General features: G+C 40.0%; 1 protein-coding gene across 2 annotated transcripts in view; it reads left to right on the forward strand.

The window, feature by feature from the left end:
• The window catches only part of tmem131l (transmembrane 131 like), a 31,077-nt gene extending 17,486 nt beyond the window's left edge, over positions 1 to 13,591 (forward strand). For both annotated transcript variants that reach the window (XM_041982591.1, XM_041982592.1), the window contains exons 8-34: positions 615 to 692; positions 2,912 to 3,065; positions 4,292 to 4,350; positions 4,431 to 4,536; positions 4,634 to 4,736; positions 4,862 to 5,006; positions 5,160 to 5,336; positions 5,432 to 5,498; positions 5,596 to 5,719; positions 5,810 to 5,879; positions 5,970 to 6,079; positions 6,205 to 6,274; positions 6,388 to 6,518; positions 6,767 to 6,909; positions 7,040 to 7,226; positions 7,459 to 7,644; positions 7,744 to 7,893; positions 8,007 to 8,541; positions 8,704 to 8,813; positions 9,719 to 9,888; positions 10,011 to 10,217; positions 10,399 to 10,483; positions 11,208 to 11,314; positions 11,429 to 11,561; positions 12,186 to 12,238; positions 12,382 to 12,515; positions 13,034 to 13,591. In XM_041982591.1, coding sequence (XP_041838525.1) covers positions 615 to 692; positions 2,912 to 3,065; positions 4,292 to 4,350; positions 4,431 to 4,536; positions 4,634 to 4,736; positions 4,862 to 5,006; positions 5,160 to 5,336; positions 5,432 to 5,498; positions 5,596 to 5,719; positions 5,810 to 5,879; positions 5,970 to 6,079; positions 6,205 to 6,274; positions 6,388 to 6,518; positions 6,767 to 6,909; positions 7,040 to 7,226; positions 7,459 to 7,644; positions 7,744 to 7,893; positions 8,007 to 8,541; positions 8,704 to 8,813; positions 9,719 to 9,888; positions 10,011 to 10,217; positions 10,399 to 10,483; positions 11,208 to 11,314; positions 11,429 to 11,561; positions 12,186 to 12,238; positions 12,382 to 12,515; positions 13,034 to 13,351 — 3,912 coding nt within the window. In that variant the 3' untranslated portion in view covers positions 13,352 to 13,591. The remainder of the gene's footprint in view (positions 1 to 614; positions 693 to 2,911; positions 3,066 to 4,291; positions 4,351 to 4,430; positions 4,537 to 4,633; positions 4,737 to 4,861; positions 5,007 to 5,159; positions 5,337 to 5,431; positions 5,499 to 5,595; positions 5,720 to 5,809; positions 5,880 to 5,969; positions 6,080 to 6,204; positions 6,275 to 6,387; positions 6,519 to 6,766; positions 6,910 to 7,039; positions 7,227 to 7,458; positions 7,645 to 7,743; positions 7,894 to 8,006; positions 8,542 to 8,703; positions 8,814 to 9,718; positions 9,889 to 10,010; positions 10,218 to 10,398; positions 10,484 to 11,207; positions 11,315 to 11,428; positions 11,562 to 12,185; positions 12,239 to 12,381; positions 12,516 to 13,033) is intronic.
• The last annotated feature ends 2,882 nt before the right edge of the window (positions 13,592 to 16,473 follow it).

The raw sequence follows: 16,473 nt of genomic DNA on the forward strand, positions 1-16,473 counted from the left end.
TTACTGCATAGCTTTATATCTCCTCTTTTCATGGACAGTTTTTTTTTTTTAGCTGGTTTTTCAAATTAAAATATTTTCCTTATTTTCATTTTTACTCAAGCTGCACCATCATGAAGAAAAGCAAAAAGAAAAATAATTTTCTTATTAAGGAGCAGCCTTTGTGTTCTAATGTATAAATAATCCCTTTGTTTGAATAAATTTAATTTGAACTTAACTGAAGTTTCCTGTTTAAAGAAACCTATATTCAGGGTTTCATTTAGTGCACGTCTGAATGGCGCTGAAGTTTTAGATAACAACCTTCAAAAGACCAGTTTGTTGTGCCTCAATGTTTGTGAACATGTAGAAGTTTTGATGCTTCACATTTTGTTGTTAAACAAGGAATTGCCTGAGATGATTTTGCTTCTAATAACTGCTAGTAAGGTCATCTTTTTTAGAATAGAATTTGTAATATTGAGTTTTTGCTATAAACACTGATTTAGATGAGTGAGCACTGGAGTTGCTGTACTAAAAAACTTTGCACCACATAAGGAGATTAAGAGAGACTTTGTCATTGTCATGCACTAGGAGGAGTAATAAAAGGGCTCTCTAACCTCTGATTTCTCTTGCTTTTGCAGGAAGATGCCTCCAACATCACTATTCTGGGTCTACTCCTGGAGTGCAGCTTACCGAAGAGTCTGCTGAACAATCCTCAGGTAGTGCTCCAGATCTGCTGAGGTAGTTTTCAGATTCCATCAAATCAGCCCAGATGTTAGCATCCTGAATCTATGGTTTCATCTACAGATGTGGTTGGAAGACAGGTTCTTAATTTTACATTTGTGTAATAGCTTTTCATAAAATCTCAAGTAATGTTTAATTCCATAAGATTTTCTGAATCACACTTGATCAAAAATATATTCTTTATTCCCAGGAGGTGGATTACTTGGAAAAACAAGCTGGTATCAAGAGGGAGCGCATAGGGCAGAATAAAATAGAAAGAAAACTCGCCAAATACTTTATTTTGTTATGTATGATCCTGCACTGTTCTTAGTTTGCTCCTCATTTGCATCCTCTCTGCTTGTCTAGAGGACCAGCTTTTCTGTCATATGATTGCCTTCTGTTATCTCCAGAACCCCTGAAGAGGGTGAGATATCCTGCCAGACTTTTAATTGCTTTCTCAAGAGACTTTATAATTGACCTAGAGCCCTCAGTACTTGTGACACCAGACATAAGAAGCAAGACAAAATAGTAAACAACTTAAGCCAACCATCCTTGTGTTGGATTGCGTAAGTGCCTGAGTTATGGCCTTCAGTGTGTGTCTAAGATGAACACCTGCTCATCAGTTCTTTAAAAGTCTCTTCTTGCAAAATGGCCCTCAAGGAGAAATCTGCTCGCTGATTAAATGAGCTAAACAGGAAATTAGGCTCTTTTTTTTTTTTTTAAATTGCAGGCCTTTGGCCCTCAGTGGCACCAAGCTAGGACATCTGTCTCCAAATTATCAAGTGGCGATTCACCCACTGAGACGATGTTTTGCTGTGAGATTTGCACTCTTGCTGTGCTGATCTTATCGGCTTTAAGTGGGTGGCAGTCACATGGTGGATGTGAAATATGAAGGGAGGGTATTGAATTGCTGCCTGCTTCTTTCTGTCTGCCCATGCTGTAGCCTTCTCCACCATGTGCAAATTTTTCATTTCAAAAACATACTGTCAGTAAGATTTTTTTGCATCATAAGTTACTTTGCAGTCAAGACTAATAATTATGAATCTTTCTTGTTATTAAAAACAGCTGGATGTAAACAGCTTGGACAGCACATTATGTATGAGCACATAGTAAAAAAAATAATTGTATAAAGCCTCAGTTGCCTTTGTCCAATGCATTTATTATTGCCAGAGTTCCTATCACACTAACTTACTCAGTTTTTCTTAGGCCTGGTACACACATAACGATTTTCGGGCTGTTTTTGTCCCGATTTTGCCTTTTCTCAATCTCGGACAGCAAACGCCCGATCATCGTGAGATTTCCCTGTCCAATCATCGTTTGGTCTGTGGTGTGTTATGAGCCGATTTGTCCCGATAATCCGCTCCGAAACAGGTCTTAGCCGACAGTTGGGAACATTGAACATGTTTAATATTTCTGTGCCGGTTTCTGTGGAACAGCGACAACTCATGCATTCTGACTGCGTGGATGGTGACGTGGTACGGAAAGTAGCCAATCAGAGAGCGAGCTGGCTGGGGAACAAGGAAGTAAATAAAGTCCGTGTTCACGCCATCTCCAGATTTTTTTTTTTTTTTAGTCCCAAGACCACCATCATTCCCTCTTCCTGTATGTCGTCTTCCATGCTGTGGGTTGTGTTTTCCGATTGTTACTATGTTTCTTCTTCTTTGTTTTTTGCCGGTTGTTGATATGGTTCTTCTTCTATGTTTCAAAGTTTAGTCAGCTCGGAGGACTAGCTTGTAGATGAGTGTGTGTTGTTCCGTGAATACATTTTTGGAGCACACCACACACAATACAATCAAAACTGTTTTTTTTTTTTTTTTATCTTCACATGTGAGGTCTCGACCAGATAAAAAATGTAATAAGATTAAAAAAATTGTTACGTGTACCAGGCCTTATTTTAAGTCTTGGCCAGATAATTACGTCATCATGTTTTACTCTCTTCTTCTTCTGGCTTCCAAATTGGCACTGCCCACTAATTATCTTGATGACTCAGCTCCCTCATAATAACATCAGTGGATATACTGGATATGTACATAGATTGGAATTTTACTCTACAGGTTTTCTTCAGATTAGGGTATCATTTTTTTAATTAAAATATTTAGGTGACATTCTGCCTCCTTTAAACTGCATTTCTTAATCTTCTTATCACTGCTCATCCTTCTCATGCTTCCCTTTTTGTTTAATACATGACTGGTATGCTTTTCCTGTTCTGTCCCAGGGGTCCTGCCTCCAGAGTGAGGAGCGCCTCAGTCTGCAGATTAATCTGTCGGCGCGTGGTGACCAGCCCGCTGACCTGGACAAGCTCAAGCCCTATGTCATTGAGCACATTTTGTTCCTGCTGGTTGCTCCTACTGCTGGACAGGCTGCATTAGGTGAGTGTTTGACCTCTGTGGTTCAATTTCTGGAGGTAAATTCAATTAAAGTGTTTGACAGCAAGTTCCAGTCTGTATACTTTACTGCAGTGATGCTGCAGAAAAGTAAACAGACCAACTCTGTCATTCATAAAATGTGTTTTAGTATAAAAGATCACCTTTTGGTGTGCATTTCTTTTTGTATTTGTCTTGGCTTTCCTTTTTTTTTCTTTTTAGACTTCACTCGTATTACCTCAAATGTTTTATCTTTCAGACTTGGTTCTGTGGTGGAGGACTATCAAAGCAATAATTCAAAAGGTTAAAATAGAGCATTTATGTTGATGTTAGATGTAGATTTAATTGTCTTCTTTTCCTTTCTTTTGACCTGTTTTCAGTTTGATTTGTAATGAAAAATGAGATTGTCTCGTTTTGAGGATACTCGGTGTTGTGGTGTTAGCACTGTCACCGCAGCGAAAAGGTTCCTGATCTTCAGCCGGGGCCTTTCTGTGTGGAGTTTGCATTTTGTACTGGTGCATGTGTGGGTTCTCTCCATGTACTCTGGCTTCCTCCCACAGTCTAAAAACATGCATATATGGTAAATTGGGTGATTCTAAATTGACCCTAGAACAGGCTAGTAGTGAGTGTGAGTGTACATGGCTGTTTGTCCTGTTTATCTCTGCTAGTCCTGTGATGGGCTGACCACCTGTCCACTCCTCCTGTTGCCTGATTTAAAAGAAAAAATAGAATAAGCTGTAACCCCCCCCCCCCCCCCCCCCCCCCCAAACCCCTGATTTTCCGGGTATAGAAAATGAATGAATGAATGTTGTTTTGAAAGAAGTCAGATGAAAGCTTTAAAAGATGTAAGAAATCATCAGTTCTGTTTTCTCAGGCTCACTTTTCAGAATGATGCTGGGGGCTCAAGTTCATTTAAAATTTTCTGCACTCGTCTTCATTAGTGTACATTAACTGTGTTTACTTTATTAAAATATGTCACAATTCCACAGTTTTAACATAGAGTATTAAACCATTTTGTCAGTTGATGGCTTAACTGGGACTTGGTCCTCTGCTGATTTCTTATTACATTGATGTCTAAATCAGCCTTACAAATCATAGCTTTGCTCAAATCATTATGTTTGGTTTGTGGCAGAAAAATGTTAATGTATATGCGAAGATATCAAATAACACATACAAGCATTCGGTATCTTATTGGGTTTTTTGTTTTAATTTATGTTGATGTCTTTCAACAGGGGTTGGAAAAATAGCAGTGTATATGTTAAATTCTGGAGGAAAGAAGCTCTATATAAAAGTAAGTAATGTCTTTCTTTGCTTTATCATTGCATTTTTATAGAATTATTCTTGTTCTAAAAAGATATTTCACATTTTCAGGACATGCAGGTGCTATCAAAAATGGAGGCCAGCCTGAGCTTAAATCAAGTCCTTTTGAGACCAGAAGCAAAAAACTTCACTGAAGTGGCTACCTTAGCATGCAGAGGTGAATAGTCTTTCAGCTGAAATATTTTCTTCTCAGCTGATGATTTATTTTAAGTGAACTTGCCTTTTTGCTAAACATCCCTTTTTTCTTGTATCAGGCTCCTTGCCAGGCCATGGTCAGAAATGCATAAGTCATATCAGTTTGAACATAATGGGAAATAAGACCAGCTATAGATTTCCTGGACTACATGTCAGACAGAGGTAAGATGGAGGAAAGTTGCTACATTCACAATGAAGTTATGAGTTTTAGCCAAGCTGAACAGACATTTTGGGATCAAAGTGTTGAGATGGCATTTTAATGTTATCTTTATTTGTTCATTTTGCAGATGGACAGCGGGGGATTTGTTCAGTCTGATTCAGGTTAAGCAAAGCCAGTCCAACCAGGTGGACCTATGGTTCACCAACCCCCTCCCACTGCCCCTCACTGTATTGAATGCCAGCCTCTCAGAAAAACTGCAGGGGGTAATGAAGGTATGCAGCGATGCATCATGTGGGAAAGGAAAGCTAATCTTATGATACAATGATGATCCACAAATAAGCGCTTAGATTGTGGCACATAGATTCTCCCCAGAAAGTCTTCACTTAAGATTTGACAGATGGTCTCTGCTGCCCCCTTTCTGACAGGTGATCAACTTCAGCAGTCCACTGGCAGTTCCCCAAGGCTGCTGGCATATCCTTTCTCTCCAGCTGCTCAGCAGGGCTCTGCCCGTCAACCAAATGTTGACACTGAGTCTGGATACCAGCCTGGGCACCGCCCTGCACATTCCTCTCTACTTCCATTCTTCTTCTTCTTCTTCCAAGGTAAAATACCAGCTCTAGTGGCTAGTTTGTGTGTTGGTTTAGAGATCTGGGAAGTAAATCAAAAGTGATCATTCAAAATGTGTGTGTGGCTTCAGGGGGACGTGGTGTTTGAGGGCGAACGAGTGTGTGGACGCCACTGTCCTTTGAGATTATCTGAAACAGGTGACACTTGTAGGCTTACAACTCCGTGTATGCTCTATATATTCTTTTTTTCTTTTAAATGTAATTTTTTTTTTTCCCCTCCATGGTGTCCTTTCAGGTCGCTCTGAGTGGCAGCGCTCTCTTCTCCCAGACTTTTCCTTCTCATCCTGGGCTGTAGATAGCAAACTGGCAGCTGAGCTCTGTTCTCGATGGCAGAGTCAAAAAGACAAATTGCCCTGCAGGTCAGACAGACAAACCGATTTCCAAACTGTTTTGATAATCACCACTCAGCATTGATATCATTAATCACATTTAATGCCGTACCTTCTCAGGTGGCCCAGAATCCCTGTTGAGGCCTCCTCTACTCTGGACTTTGGTGCTACACCCGTCAATGAGAGCAAAGTGGGCAATCAGTGACTCTTCTTAGTTTCACGTATTTTAAGATAAACTTGTGAAATTGTCTAATAGATTAAATTATTCTGCATGTTACAGGTGAAGACATTCATGCTGAAGAATCCTTCGCCTTCAGTAATTTCTGTTGAGATACGAATCATCTCGCTTTACCCTTCTCCTTTAGAAGCTCTGGACCTCCTGACTAAATGGTAAACTGTAAAAAAACGTGTCTGATACCGCAAAGAATTGTTAACTGTTATTGATATGTTTGGGCAGTTTGTGGCTGTGATGCTATAACTCATCCACCTGCATGTTTCTTTGTTTTAATTGTTAGGTTTAATATCAGCCCCCTCTCTGTCAACATCAGCACAACAGAATTTTCTCTACCGGCTTCTCATCATAAGGTAAATCTCAAAACAGCCAATGAAACGTTCACTGACCACACCAGCATGGTCATTTTGTCATTGTTCAGTCTTGTTGCTTTCGCCGACGACACTGTTTCCTCTATTTTTCTCAGGCGGGTGAGAGTGTAGACACCAGAGGCGAGGGTGTCTTACGGTTGTTGCTGCAGCCCTGGGAGGCCAGAGAGGTTTCCGTGGCCTTTACTCCCTCTGAACATAAACCCATCACTACCATTCTTATCATCAGGTACCAGTTCATATTAGCAGGATGTGTTACCTCATGTTGCCTGGCTTTGTTTGGTATTAAGTTGTCCTACCAGTAGAGAATTACAAACTTTTTTCCCTTTTTTGGGCATTTTAGTCTTCCAGTTAGTGTTTAATATTATATTTATGGCTTCTGTTAAGTTAAAACTATGCAGAATATATTTATTCAAATATCATAGGTAAGGCTTTGATTTTAGGTGTGATTTTTACGTATATCTCTTGGCTTTTCAGGAACAACCTGACAGTGTTTGACATGGTGACTGTGAAAGGCTATGGGGCTAAAGAGCTGTTAAGAGTTGGAGGCAAACTGCCCGGTCCAGGAGCCTCTCTACGCTTCAATGTTCCTCAGTCAACTCTAATGGAGTGTCGTGATGGTGAGATTGATGCTTGATTTTGACTGTTTGGTAGTAATCCTCTCAGACTGTGGTTTTAAATGTTTGCATATTCTGAAAACATAGCATAGAAATGTTGCAAATGAGTAATATCAGTGTATGCCACTAACAGGTCTGCGCACCAGTAAGCCCCTTTTTGCCATCAGAAAGAGTTTTAAAGTGGAGAACGCAGGAGAGCTTCCTTTGACTGTCATGTCAATGAATATTAATGGGTATAAGTGTCAAGGATTTGGATTTGAGGTGCTGCAGTGTCATTCATTCAGCCTTGAGCACAACTCCTCCTCTGAGATCACAATTGCGTAAGTAAAATAAGTTTCTTTTTTTCTTCCATTTGCAGTACAGTTTGTGCACTCAGCGACACAGTACCCACATTTTTAACTAATTTCCTACTTCATCTTTTTCTTAATGACATCGTGCAGTACAGCAGCTTTATGCCTTCTTCCTCTTTTTCATATTTGTAGTGTGTCTTCTATGCAGTCTATTTCTGGCCAGTTATACTTTCTTTTTTGTTTCTAATGTCTTTGTTTTTAGGTTTACCCCAGATTTCACCTCATCCTGGGTGATCCGAGACCTCACCCTGGTGACATCACGGGGTACCACTTTCCCTTTTACCCTGAACGTGACACTGCCCCATCACATGTTGCCTCTATGTGCCCAGGTGGTTCCTGGGCCCAGCTGGGAGGAAACTTTCTGGGTAGTCACTCTCATATTTACCTGGTTAGTAATTTAAACATAACTTTTTTTTTTAAGTCCATATATTTGTTGACCTTTGGTTATTGTTAGATCATCTCATAGTTTTTGTTCACTTTTTTGCAGCTTTTCCTTGTTTGGTGTGTGTCTGATGGCCTTCCATCAAGCACAGTATATCCTCAGTGAGTTCTCAACACCCAGCATCAGGAGCAACCACAACTCCGTCCTATCACGAGACAGCAACTCGGTCAATAATATCACGCTCAATGGAGTAAAGTATGTCAAGCATCATGTTGTTTTTATTTCCATTAATTTATATGCACCACTCATAGACATGAAAGTAGTGTTCAAATACTTGACATGGCCTTTTTTTGTGTCTGTTTATACAGTAAAAATAAAGGCAGCTGCAAGACGTATGTGGATACCTGTCACACGTCTGACAAAGGTAAGGGGCGTGGCTCTCCGGCATTGGCCAACAGCCCCACCCCTCGGCCTCAATCCTCAAAGAAAGGCTCCTCAACCACTCCCTCCCAACAGCAAAAGAAACATAAAGTTTCACTTTATTACACCAAATATAAGTCCAGCTCATCCACAGCTGCAGCTGTGATTATGGATGAAGAGCATGAAGACCTGACACCAGAAGTTCCGCTCACTCCAGACACGTGCAACAGCGACCCATCAGATTTTATCAATGAGCTGATTAAAGGTGCATCCACAGACTTTAAAGAAAACCTCGAGAGCACTATGGGAGTTTCAACCACAGTTACGTTTCCCATGGAAATACCTGATTGTTTCCCTGATAACATCACACTGTGTCCAGGATCCAGACCAGATTTATTAGTGTGCAGTCCTGTGGATATGAACTGCAACGAGCACTATGCAGAGAAGATAGATGATAAGAAAAAGGACAGTTCTGAGCTGGAGGTAAGTGCAGGCTTGTAATTTCTTATGCCATTTCTATTTTTTAATGCTTATTCAGATTTTTATCAACTAATTCAGAATCTTTTTAAAGAATGAGGAATAAGGATTTCATACGAAAAATGAATTGCCACTATTTTAATTTCCACTTTTAACTTTAACGTCCAGCTTAGAGATGATGGCAAAGGCCAGAAGAAGAAGGTACAGAGTACAGAGACGGGCACTGCAGCAGGAAATAATAAAGGAAAGAGAAGTCGCAGGAAGACTGATGTCTCCAGGTAGTACATGCACACTTGACTGAAAGACTAATTCATGTTTATTTTGATCTGACCAGCCATCTTAAAAACACTACAGAGCTTTTGACACTTGTCTTATTTTTTGCTCTGTCCCTTTTTCTCTTATTCTTTTCCCCTATTCCTCTGATAATGTCTTCTTATGTTTCTTTGCTCAATCAGCCAGGGTGTGCGTTTAAGCCAGTTTTTTACACATGCATGCAAAACTCTGCTGCAATGTCATACAGAATCCCAGAAGAAAAAGTTGTACATTATGGTTTCTCAGCCTCTGGGAGCTGTTTGGCAGCGACAGCTCCAGGAATGCACAAAGTAGATGTGACTGTGCCTTCAAACTAGCCCAGAACGTGGAGTGCATCTTTAAGTGACGCACTTTTCTCAAACACAGACTTCAAGATTTAAACTTAATTTAAACCCCTGACACTCCTGCCTGATCTTTATTATGCAGTTACATCTTTCACGTTAGAAACTTCCTCTCTCATCATTAATTTATAGCTCCTGGTGATTCAGTCAAATTTGGTGAGCTGGTGGTTTTCATCATAGTTTCTTTGTGTCTCTCTGTTAAGTCTATAATCGGTATGGGTGTTCCTCTCTGTATTGAGCCAAATTCTGCATAGTTTCCTTTGTAGACCATAGTTTTTTAAGCTTCTCTGTCCTCTTTGTTTTGTGTAATCTTTGTTTTCTGGATTTTGCTGTGGTGTGTCCAGTGAGCCCATCTTTTGGGTACTCATTGGTTGTAACTCCTCAATCAACAACTCTGCCCTTGCCAACTTTATTAAAGTATATTCAGTGGGAAAGTGGAGGGTCTGTGTGAACTTCATGTGTATCAAAGCATGAAATTACATAAAAATATTCTCTATTTTTTTTATTTTATTTTTTTATTCTTACCACAGTGGACCTGAGCACAATGTTTTAGTAATGCCAGAGAGAGACAACGAGCCTGAGTGGAAAATGGGGGACCGTAATGTCAATGGAACCCGCAGCAGAACTCGTTGCTGCAATGGCTTCAAGTCCGAAGCTCTAAAACCTGGACAGACTGCTGAAAGCCCTCTCAAACAGAACGGTGAGTGTCTGTCTGATGCATTGAACCACAAGGCATTTCATGAAATTGTCCCCAAAAAACTAACTCTAGGTGGGAAATCGCATTTCACTTGAATCTCATTAGTCTTTACTGATTTCTGGCAGGTGTGTGTCCTGATCGCACTCGCAGAAAGTGTGCGGCAGAGTGGCGTGCAGGCGGCGTGTGCGAATCGGGCTCAGACTCTGGCAGCTCGTCAGGCAGTGTGAGGGCCAGCAGAGGGAGCTGGGGCAGCTGGAGCAGTGCAAGCAGCATGGAGGGAGACAAAGACCACAGTGCTCGAACACACGGCTGCGAAGCCTTATCTAGAAAAAGTACGTAGCAGTAACACACTACCACTTCTTGGAAAACATCTTCCTTTGGGTTGCTACTATATACAAACAAGTCTGCAGCCTTTTATGAGCATGTAAAAAACATAGACAATTGCTGTAAGTTCACCACAGAAAAGAACTGTGAGTTGTTGTAAGCTGACATCAACATTTTTTTCTCTTCCAGGAGATCCTATGCAGTACAGTGTCTACCCTGCAGAAAAAGACTGCTACCAGACCATGAACATGAATACAAACTACAAAGCTCTAAGGTATTTTAGTAACCAAACACAATCCAGCAAATGCACAAGTTTTGATAATGATAATGACAACCTTCTCATTCAGTATATTCAGGGAGCCAACTGACCTCATTCTCTGCTGAACTTAGACCTGCTGCAACTCCAGATCATAGCACTGCCTTCACAGGCTTGTACAGTAGGCGCTAGGTAATGATGGTTGTATCACTTCGTCTGCCTCTCTCCTTACCCTGATGCACCCTTCGCTCTGGAACAGGATAAATCTGGACTCATCAGATCACATTACCCTCTTCCATTGCTCCAGAGTCCAATCTTCATGCTCCCGAGCAAATGAAGCCTTAAACTCTTGTTAGCCGGGAGCACTGATTAGTGGATATTTTTTTTATGGCTACACAGCTGTTCAGTCCCAATCCCTTGAGCTCCCTTCACATTGTTTATGTGGAAATGCTCCTACTTTCACTAACATCTTTTCCACAACCACAGGATGCGTCTTTCCACATTGTTTGAAAAATGAGAAGCTACTTGTTGCATCAGTTGGGGTTAAATAACTTGTTGCTAACTAAAAGACAATCACTCATGCAGTTATTCTCCAATAGGAGGCTCATACCTATTAGCTTACTCAAATCCAGGTGGTGACTTTTTGTGGCTAGACAAAGAAGTCAAAAAGACGAAATAGACATATGATTCTGTTGTCATCCATTCCTGCTCATGCTTGTAACTTTGATTTTTCTCCTTTAAGCACAAACAGCTTGTACCATAAAGAAACATGCCAAAGTCCAGACTCCACAGCATCCAGTTTCATCCCAAGTTTTGCCTCAGTTACTGCAGGAATGGACAGGAACACAGGTAAAGACTTAAACAGTCACAGTAAATGCATACTTGATGAACAAGAGTTGAAATAAACTTTTTTCTCTAGTTTCTCCCTCTGATTTCTAATAGAGTTGTCATGTGTTTCTCCAGACCTGACAGGTCAGTATCTACCTGAAGAAACATGGTCAGCTCCATCCATCCCCCTCACCAATGAATTCAGATACAACACCTCAGAAGCTCTGCCCTGCATACCTCAGTCAGCAGTCAATGGGTCATACAATGGGTAGGTGTTTGGAAACCGTTAGTTAACTCTGCTGCTGATGTCTTATGTTTTAAACAAGCTGTTTTTTTATTAGTAAAGAATTAAAAGTGTTTATTTGATTTTGTTGAAATGTGCATCTAGGGTGGGTACATCCTCCGCAGTTACAAAAGCTATGGAAGAGTTTCTGTGGTCCAAAGGGACGAAAATAATTTCAGATGGATTTGTCTTTTACAACACACACACTATATTCCACACAGAGTAACATCTGGCTGTTAACCGACTGTTAACGTCAGTCATGCAGGTTTATGCTTTCTCTCAGCCACTTCGTTCCTCTCATAAATGTTCTAGTTCTGCCATCCCAACGCATCAGGCAGTCTCAGTCCGAACTATTTTCATTAGTAGCTCCTGGGTGGTGAAATAAGCTGCAGAATTCTATCAAAGCAGACCTGCTCTACTTACAAGTATCTCTTGAAAACTCTTCTTTTTTTAAATACCTTCTTTGCTCATTGATGAATTTATTTAAAACTGTGCTGAAGGTTAAATATTGTTTCTCACCTTAAAGCCACTTTGGATATATGTAAAGTAAACATGCAACTGATGCTGTTTTGTTGTCTTCTAAACCTATTAAACTGTTCTCTTCTGTAGGTTTACTTGGAGTAGTGCCAACAGCCATTGCAACAGTCCTTGCAACTACATCGGTACAAACTCATAACTCACTTCTTCCTTAAATATCTAATTTTGATGAAAAGGGATTGAATGCCGCAAACAACTGCAAATGCCACACCCTGAAGATTTCTCAGGCTTCAGTCTTAAGCATCCTTTTGTTGTAACCATTTTTCAGGTAATGGAACATTTCCAAGTGGTTTTGCCAATCATAAAGGCCAAAACACACACAGTAACCAAACCAGTTGGAGCGAGGAGCCGCCTCAGGAATCACACCCAACCTGGAACACAGCAGGCTCCGTGGGCAGCAAGGTGACACTTCATTACTTTCAACTTCATAAATCAATGAAAACCAGGGTTTGCACTCAAATGCAAAATTATATAAAATTATGAGTAATCTATTAAACATTTGATTTTTAGCAGCAAAATTCATGTAACATGTGGTTTGCTGACAAATTTAACTAACTCCTGTATGATTGACTCAGGCTCAGTAAGGTATTTTTTGATAAACTTAGAACTTTGTGGATTTGTCACCCTAGAAACGGAGGAGAGATATAAAGAAATGGGACAGAAGGCTGCAGTTACATGTCTTATCACCATGTATTGATAGATTTTTGCTGAGGATGGTTAGAAAGTTTGCCGCCTTTACTGGAGCAGAAAGGTCATGTTATTAATGCAGAAAAGGAGAGGGAGGTTGTCCGAGCAGAAACAGATGGTAGCACAGTGCACTGACAGGTAAGGTTAGACATTAGGAAAATGTCCAGCTCCACACACTACACTGCCTATAGTAGCACAGCTTCCAACATCTTCTCTCTCTTCATTCTCTACAGCCTTACTTCCCAGGTACCCGCAGCCTCTCCCCCATGTCCAGTCTGTTCGGGTCCATCTGGACACCCCAAAGTGAGCCTTACCAGAACCATTTCCAACCTGAGCGATCAGCACCGATATCCCCTATGTCACCCATCACGCCCAACACCCCACCACACTCTCACTATAGCCGGGAACCAGAGGGGACCTACAGGCCAATCCAGTACTCCAGCTTCAACCCTTTCGGCCCACACATGAACCTGGACATCTGGAATTCTTCGTCCAACCGCAGCTCCAACTCCCAGCTCTCCAACGATTCTGGCTACTGTGGAGATGTTTAAGAAAGTGAAAAATACAGATCGGAAGACCTTAACGATAATTGCAAACATATAAAACATTAAAGAAAGGAAATAATAATGAATGTTCTTTTATCAATAAGGGGGAAAATGTGAATATTTCTTTTATGTTCCAATTTTCAGATGTTAAACGTTGTGACAGGTTAAACATTTGTTGTATATTTTTCTAGATGTTTTGCAGTTTTGATCCTAGAAAAATAAAAAAAAAAAGGTTTTGTACTTGAAGAGCCGTGGTTTTCTTTTAAATTTCATAATGCAATGTTTAGCTTTTATCTATGACACAGTGGTTCTGTGTTAGCATCCCTCAGAAATGTGGTTATTTGAATTGTCCAGCTTGGCCAAAGTTAAACCACTACTTCTTTGTTTTAGCTAACCTAAGTTAAGAATAAAAACTGTCTATGTGACATTGGTGAATTCATAATCAGGACAAAGTAAAATAGTTTGTCATATGCCACCCACCCTTTTTTTTTTTTTTTTTACTTGTCCTGTCCAGCATTGTAGCAGACACAGTGATGGTCTGGCTGCTGTGTTGTGCAGCAAATTTGCTTAGACAACAGGAGCTTTATGGGTATAAGGCTCCTCCTGATAATAGGATTTATTTATTTATTAATCTTATTTATTTTGAGAAGAGGAAGGAGGACAGCGGGGAGAGCCCAGACCATACGCCACCCACCCAGCCAACACACACAGTATAACATGTTCAGTTAATAAAACAAGAAGGAAGCTGAAATAAAGCAGACAAGCTGTCAACTCTTTTTCCTGCAAAACCAGGATTCACACATAGAAATTTTCCTCCTTCTCTGCCCTCCTCTTTATTAAAGGAGTGTTGCAGGGATTTAGTGTCGGGTTTTCCAACAAATTGAAGGTTAAAACTTTCCAGCTGTTGGCCATATCCTGATTTTTCATGTTTTCCTGGATTGGGATTCTTAACACACTGGATGCTGCATTTTAACTTGTAATGAGTGTAGATAAAAGAAACTACTGGCTTTCACAAAATGCATTTTGTAGCTAAAGACACACTGTACACATTAAATGACTGACATTATGTGTTCTAGAGAAAACATGCACTCAATACAAGTGATCCTAACACAACTTGTTCATCTTAACACGTTCAAGTGTTATTGTACACTTCCAAATTTGCTGACAGCCTCTAAAGTAACTAAAATATGAAAACTAAACCACTTAGAAGAACAAATAAAAGGGCTTCTTGTCAAAACCAGCGATTTACTGTAAAAGATTGATCGAATGATGCAGGTTTGTTATTCTTTGTGGGCTGAATATGAGGTTACTAACAGCCTTTACTCAAAACATGCAAAGTCAAATCTATATTACCCAAGTCTTTTTTCACCTAATCTTGTGTTTTCATGCAGAAAAATCTATTTTATTATAATGTTGATCCTTATATAAGATCCAGCTGATCCTAAATATTTTTAATCTTTGCAGAAATTTAGATATATTCTCTACCTGTTATCAATCTATAAGACACAAGACTATTCTGTAAGTTAATGTATGTATGCATGTGTGTTTTGTGTGTCCATGTGCTTGTGTGCCTAAAAGCGTGTATAATTCTCTGTCAGACTCTTGAGAGCTGACATATTGCCGCTATTGATCTTTAGTCCTAAAATCAACACAGAAGCCTGGATACTGATGACAGGCAGGCCAGGGGAGTTAGGGTTTCCTGATAACACACGCATAGACACACACACACAAACACCCATTATTGCTCAACATGCACACATGTATAATGTTAGAGGTCTTTTGACTTTTTAAATATAGATAAACATGGCACATTTTCAGTCTAAAACAGACATGTCTGTACTTTTCATTTTTTTAAATTAATTTTTCTTTTTTTTTAATTGCACAGTTTTTGGGGTTGGGGGAGGTTATTTTAAGGAAAGCATTTTCACTTTATTTATATACTGTTCTTTACAACAAGATTATTTAGTAACAGCATCTAAAGTCTTTTTTCGTATTGGAAAGCCTGTGCTGAGGGGCAAAATATCTGAAAGTGACTTCTTCTGTTATAAAAGCCTGTGAAGCTGTAATAATTTCCTCCTAGGGACATCGTTAGGAAGTTGTCCTACAAGTTCTATTTCTTTTTTATTGACTCTGACAGCAATAACTCCATATCAGTTTACAACTGAAAACAGCCCCTAACAATTTTTTTTTTAACTCAAGCATCCAACTTGAGTTAAAAAACTATATCTGTTTAATTATAAACTCTACATTTCCCTCCAATTATGAGGATTTCTTCTAATTAAGGATTGCAGAATTGAATAGCGTGCTCTTAAACATACCACTCTGAGAACATCATTTCAAATGTTTTAAGGAGTGTATTTGATCAGGTTGTACTGCATCTGCGTTTGGTGTGCCTTGGCTGGTGATGGTCCAGAGTGTTGCCCCTTTAGAAGTCAAAACGGCGTAAGATTTGATTTCATGCTCTTTTATCCTTTAACTAGCCTAATAACAGGGATGGAAAAAAAAGCAATGATGTGTTTGTGTGCATGTGTGTAACAACTCTTCATCATCCCTTAGCAGAGGATCCATTAGCTTCAGACCCCCTCCTTGGTTACTCAGTGATAATGTTAACAAAGTGTGTTTGACCAGTCCTTCATGCAAATATTTGTTCTAGAAGCTGCCTCATCCAACACGAGACACACTCATCTGCAGCCATGTGCTGAGGTATATATACAGTAACAATGTTGCTGGGCCAGTATTACATATGCACACACAATTGTGGGTCCATCAGCGACCCAGACCAGACATCTTTGTCTAGGATACAGATGAGCAGTTGAACCTGGTGTCTAATTCTCAAGGTAAGACAACTTTCTCAAAGTGCTCATCCAATTTTTTTTCTTTAAAAAAAAGCTGAAAAAAGCACATCTGTGCTTAAGGATTCTTACTTTTCCTCTTTATTTGTCTCCTCAGGGTTCTAACCAACATGGCTACGGACATTATCAGGAATTTTCTCATCCAGACCCCAAATCCAACTTACTTTCCCATGATATTCCAATGCTCTCCAGGTCATGAAAATGAGTACAACAAAACGGAGGGAAAGCCAGAGGGGAGGGAAGGTGAAGAAGAAAGAGAAGAAGAGGAGGAAGATG

This window comes from Melanotaenia boesemani, chromosome 4 (genome assembly GCF_017639745.1).
Source record: "Melanotaenia boesemani isolate fMelBoe1 chromosome 4, fMelBoe1.pri, whole genome shotgun sequence".
NCBI lineage: Eukaryota > Metazoa > Chordata > Actinopteri > Atheriniformes > Melanotaeniidae > Melanotaenia > Melanotaenia boesemani.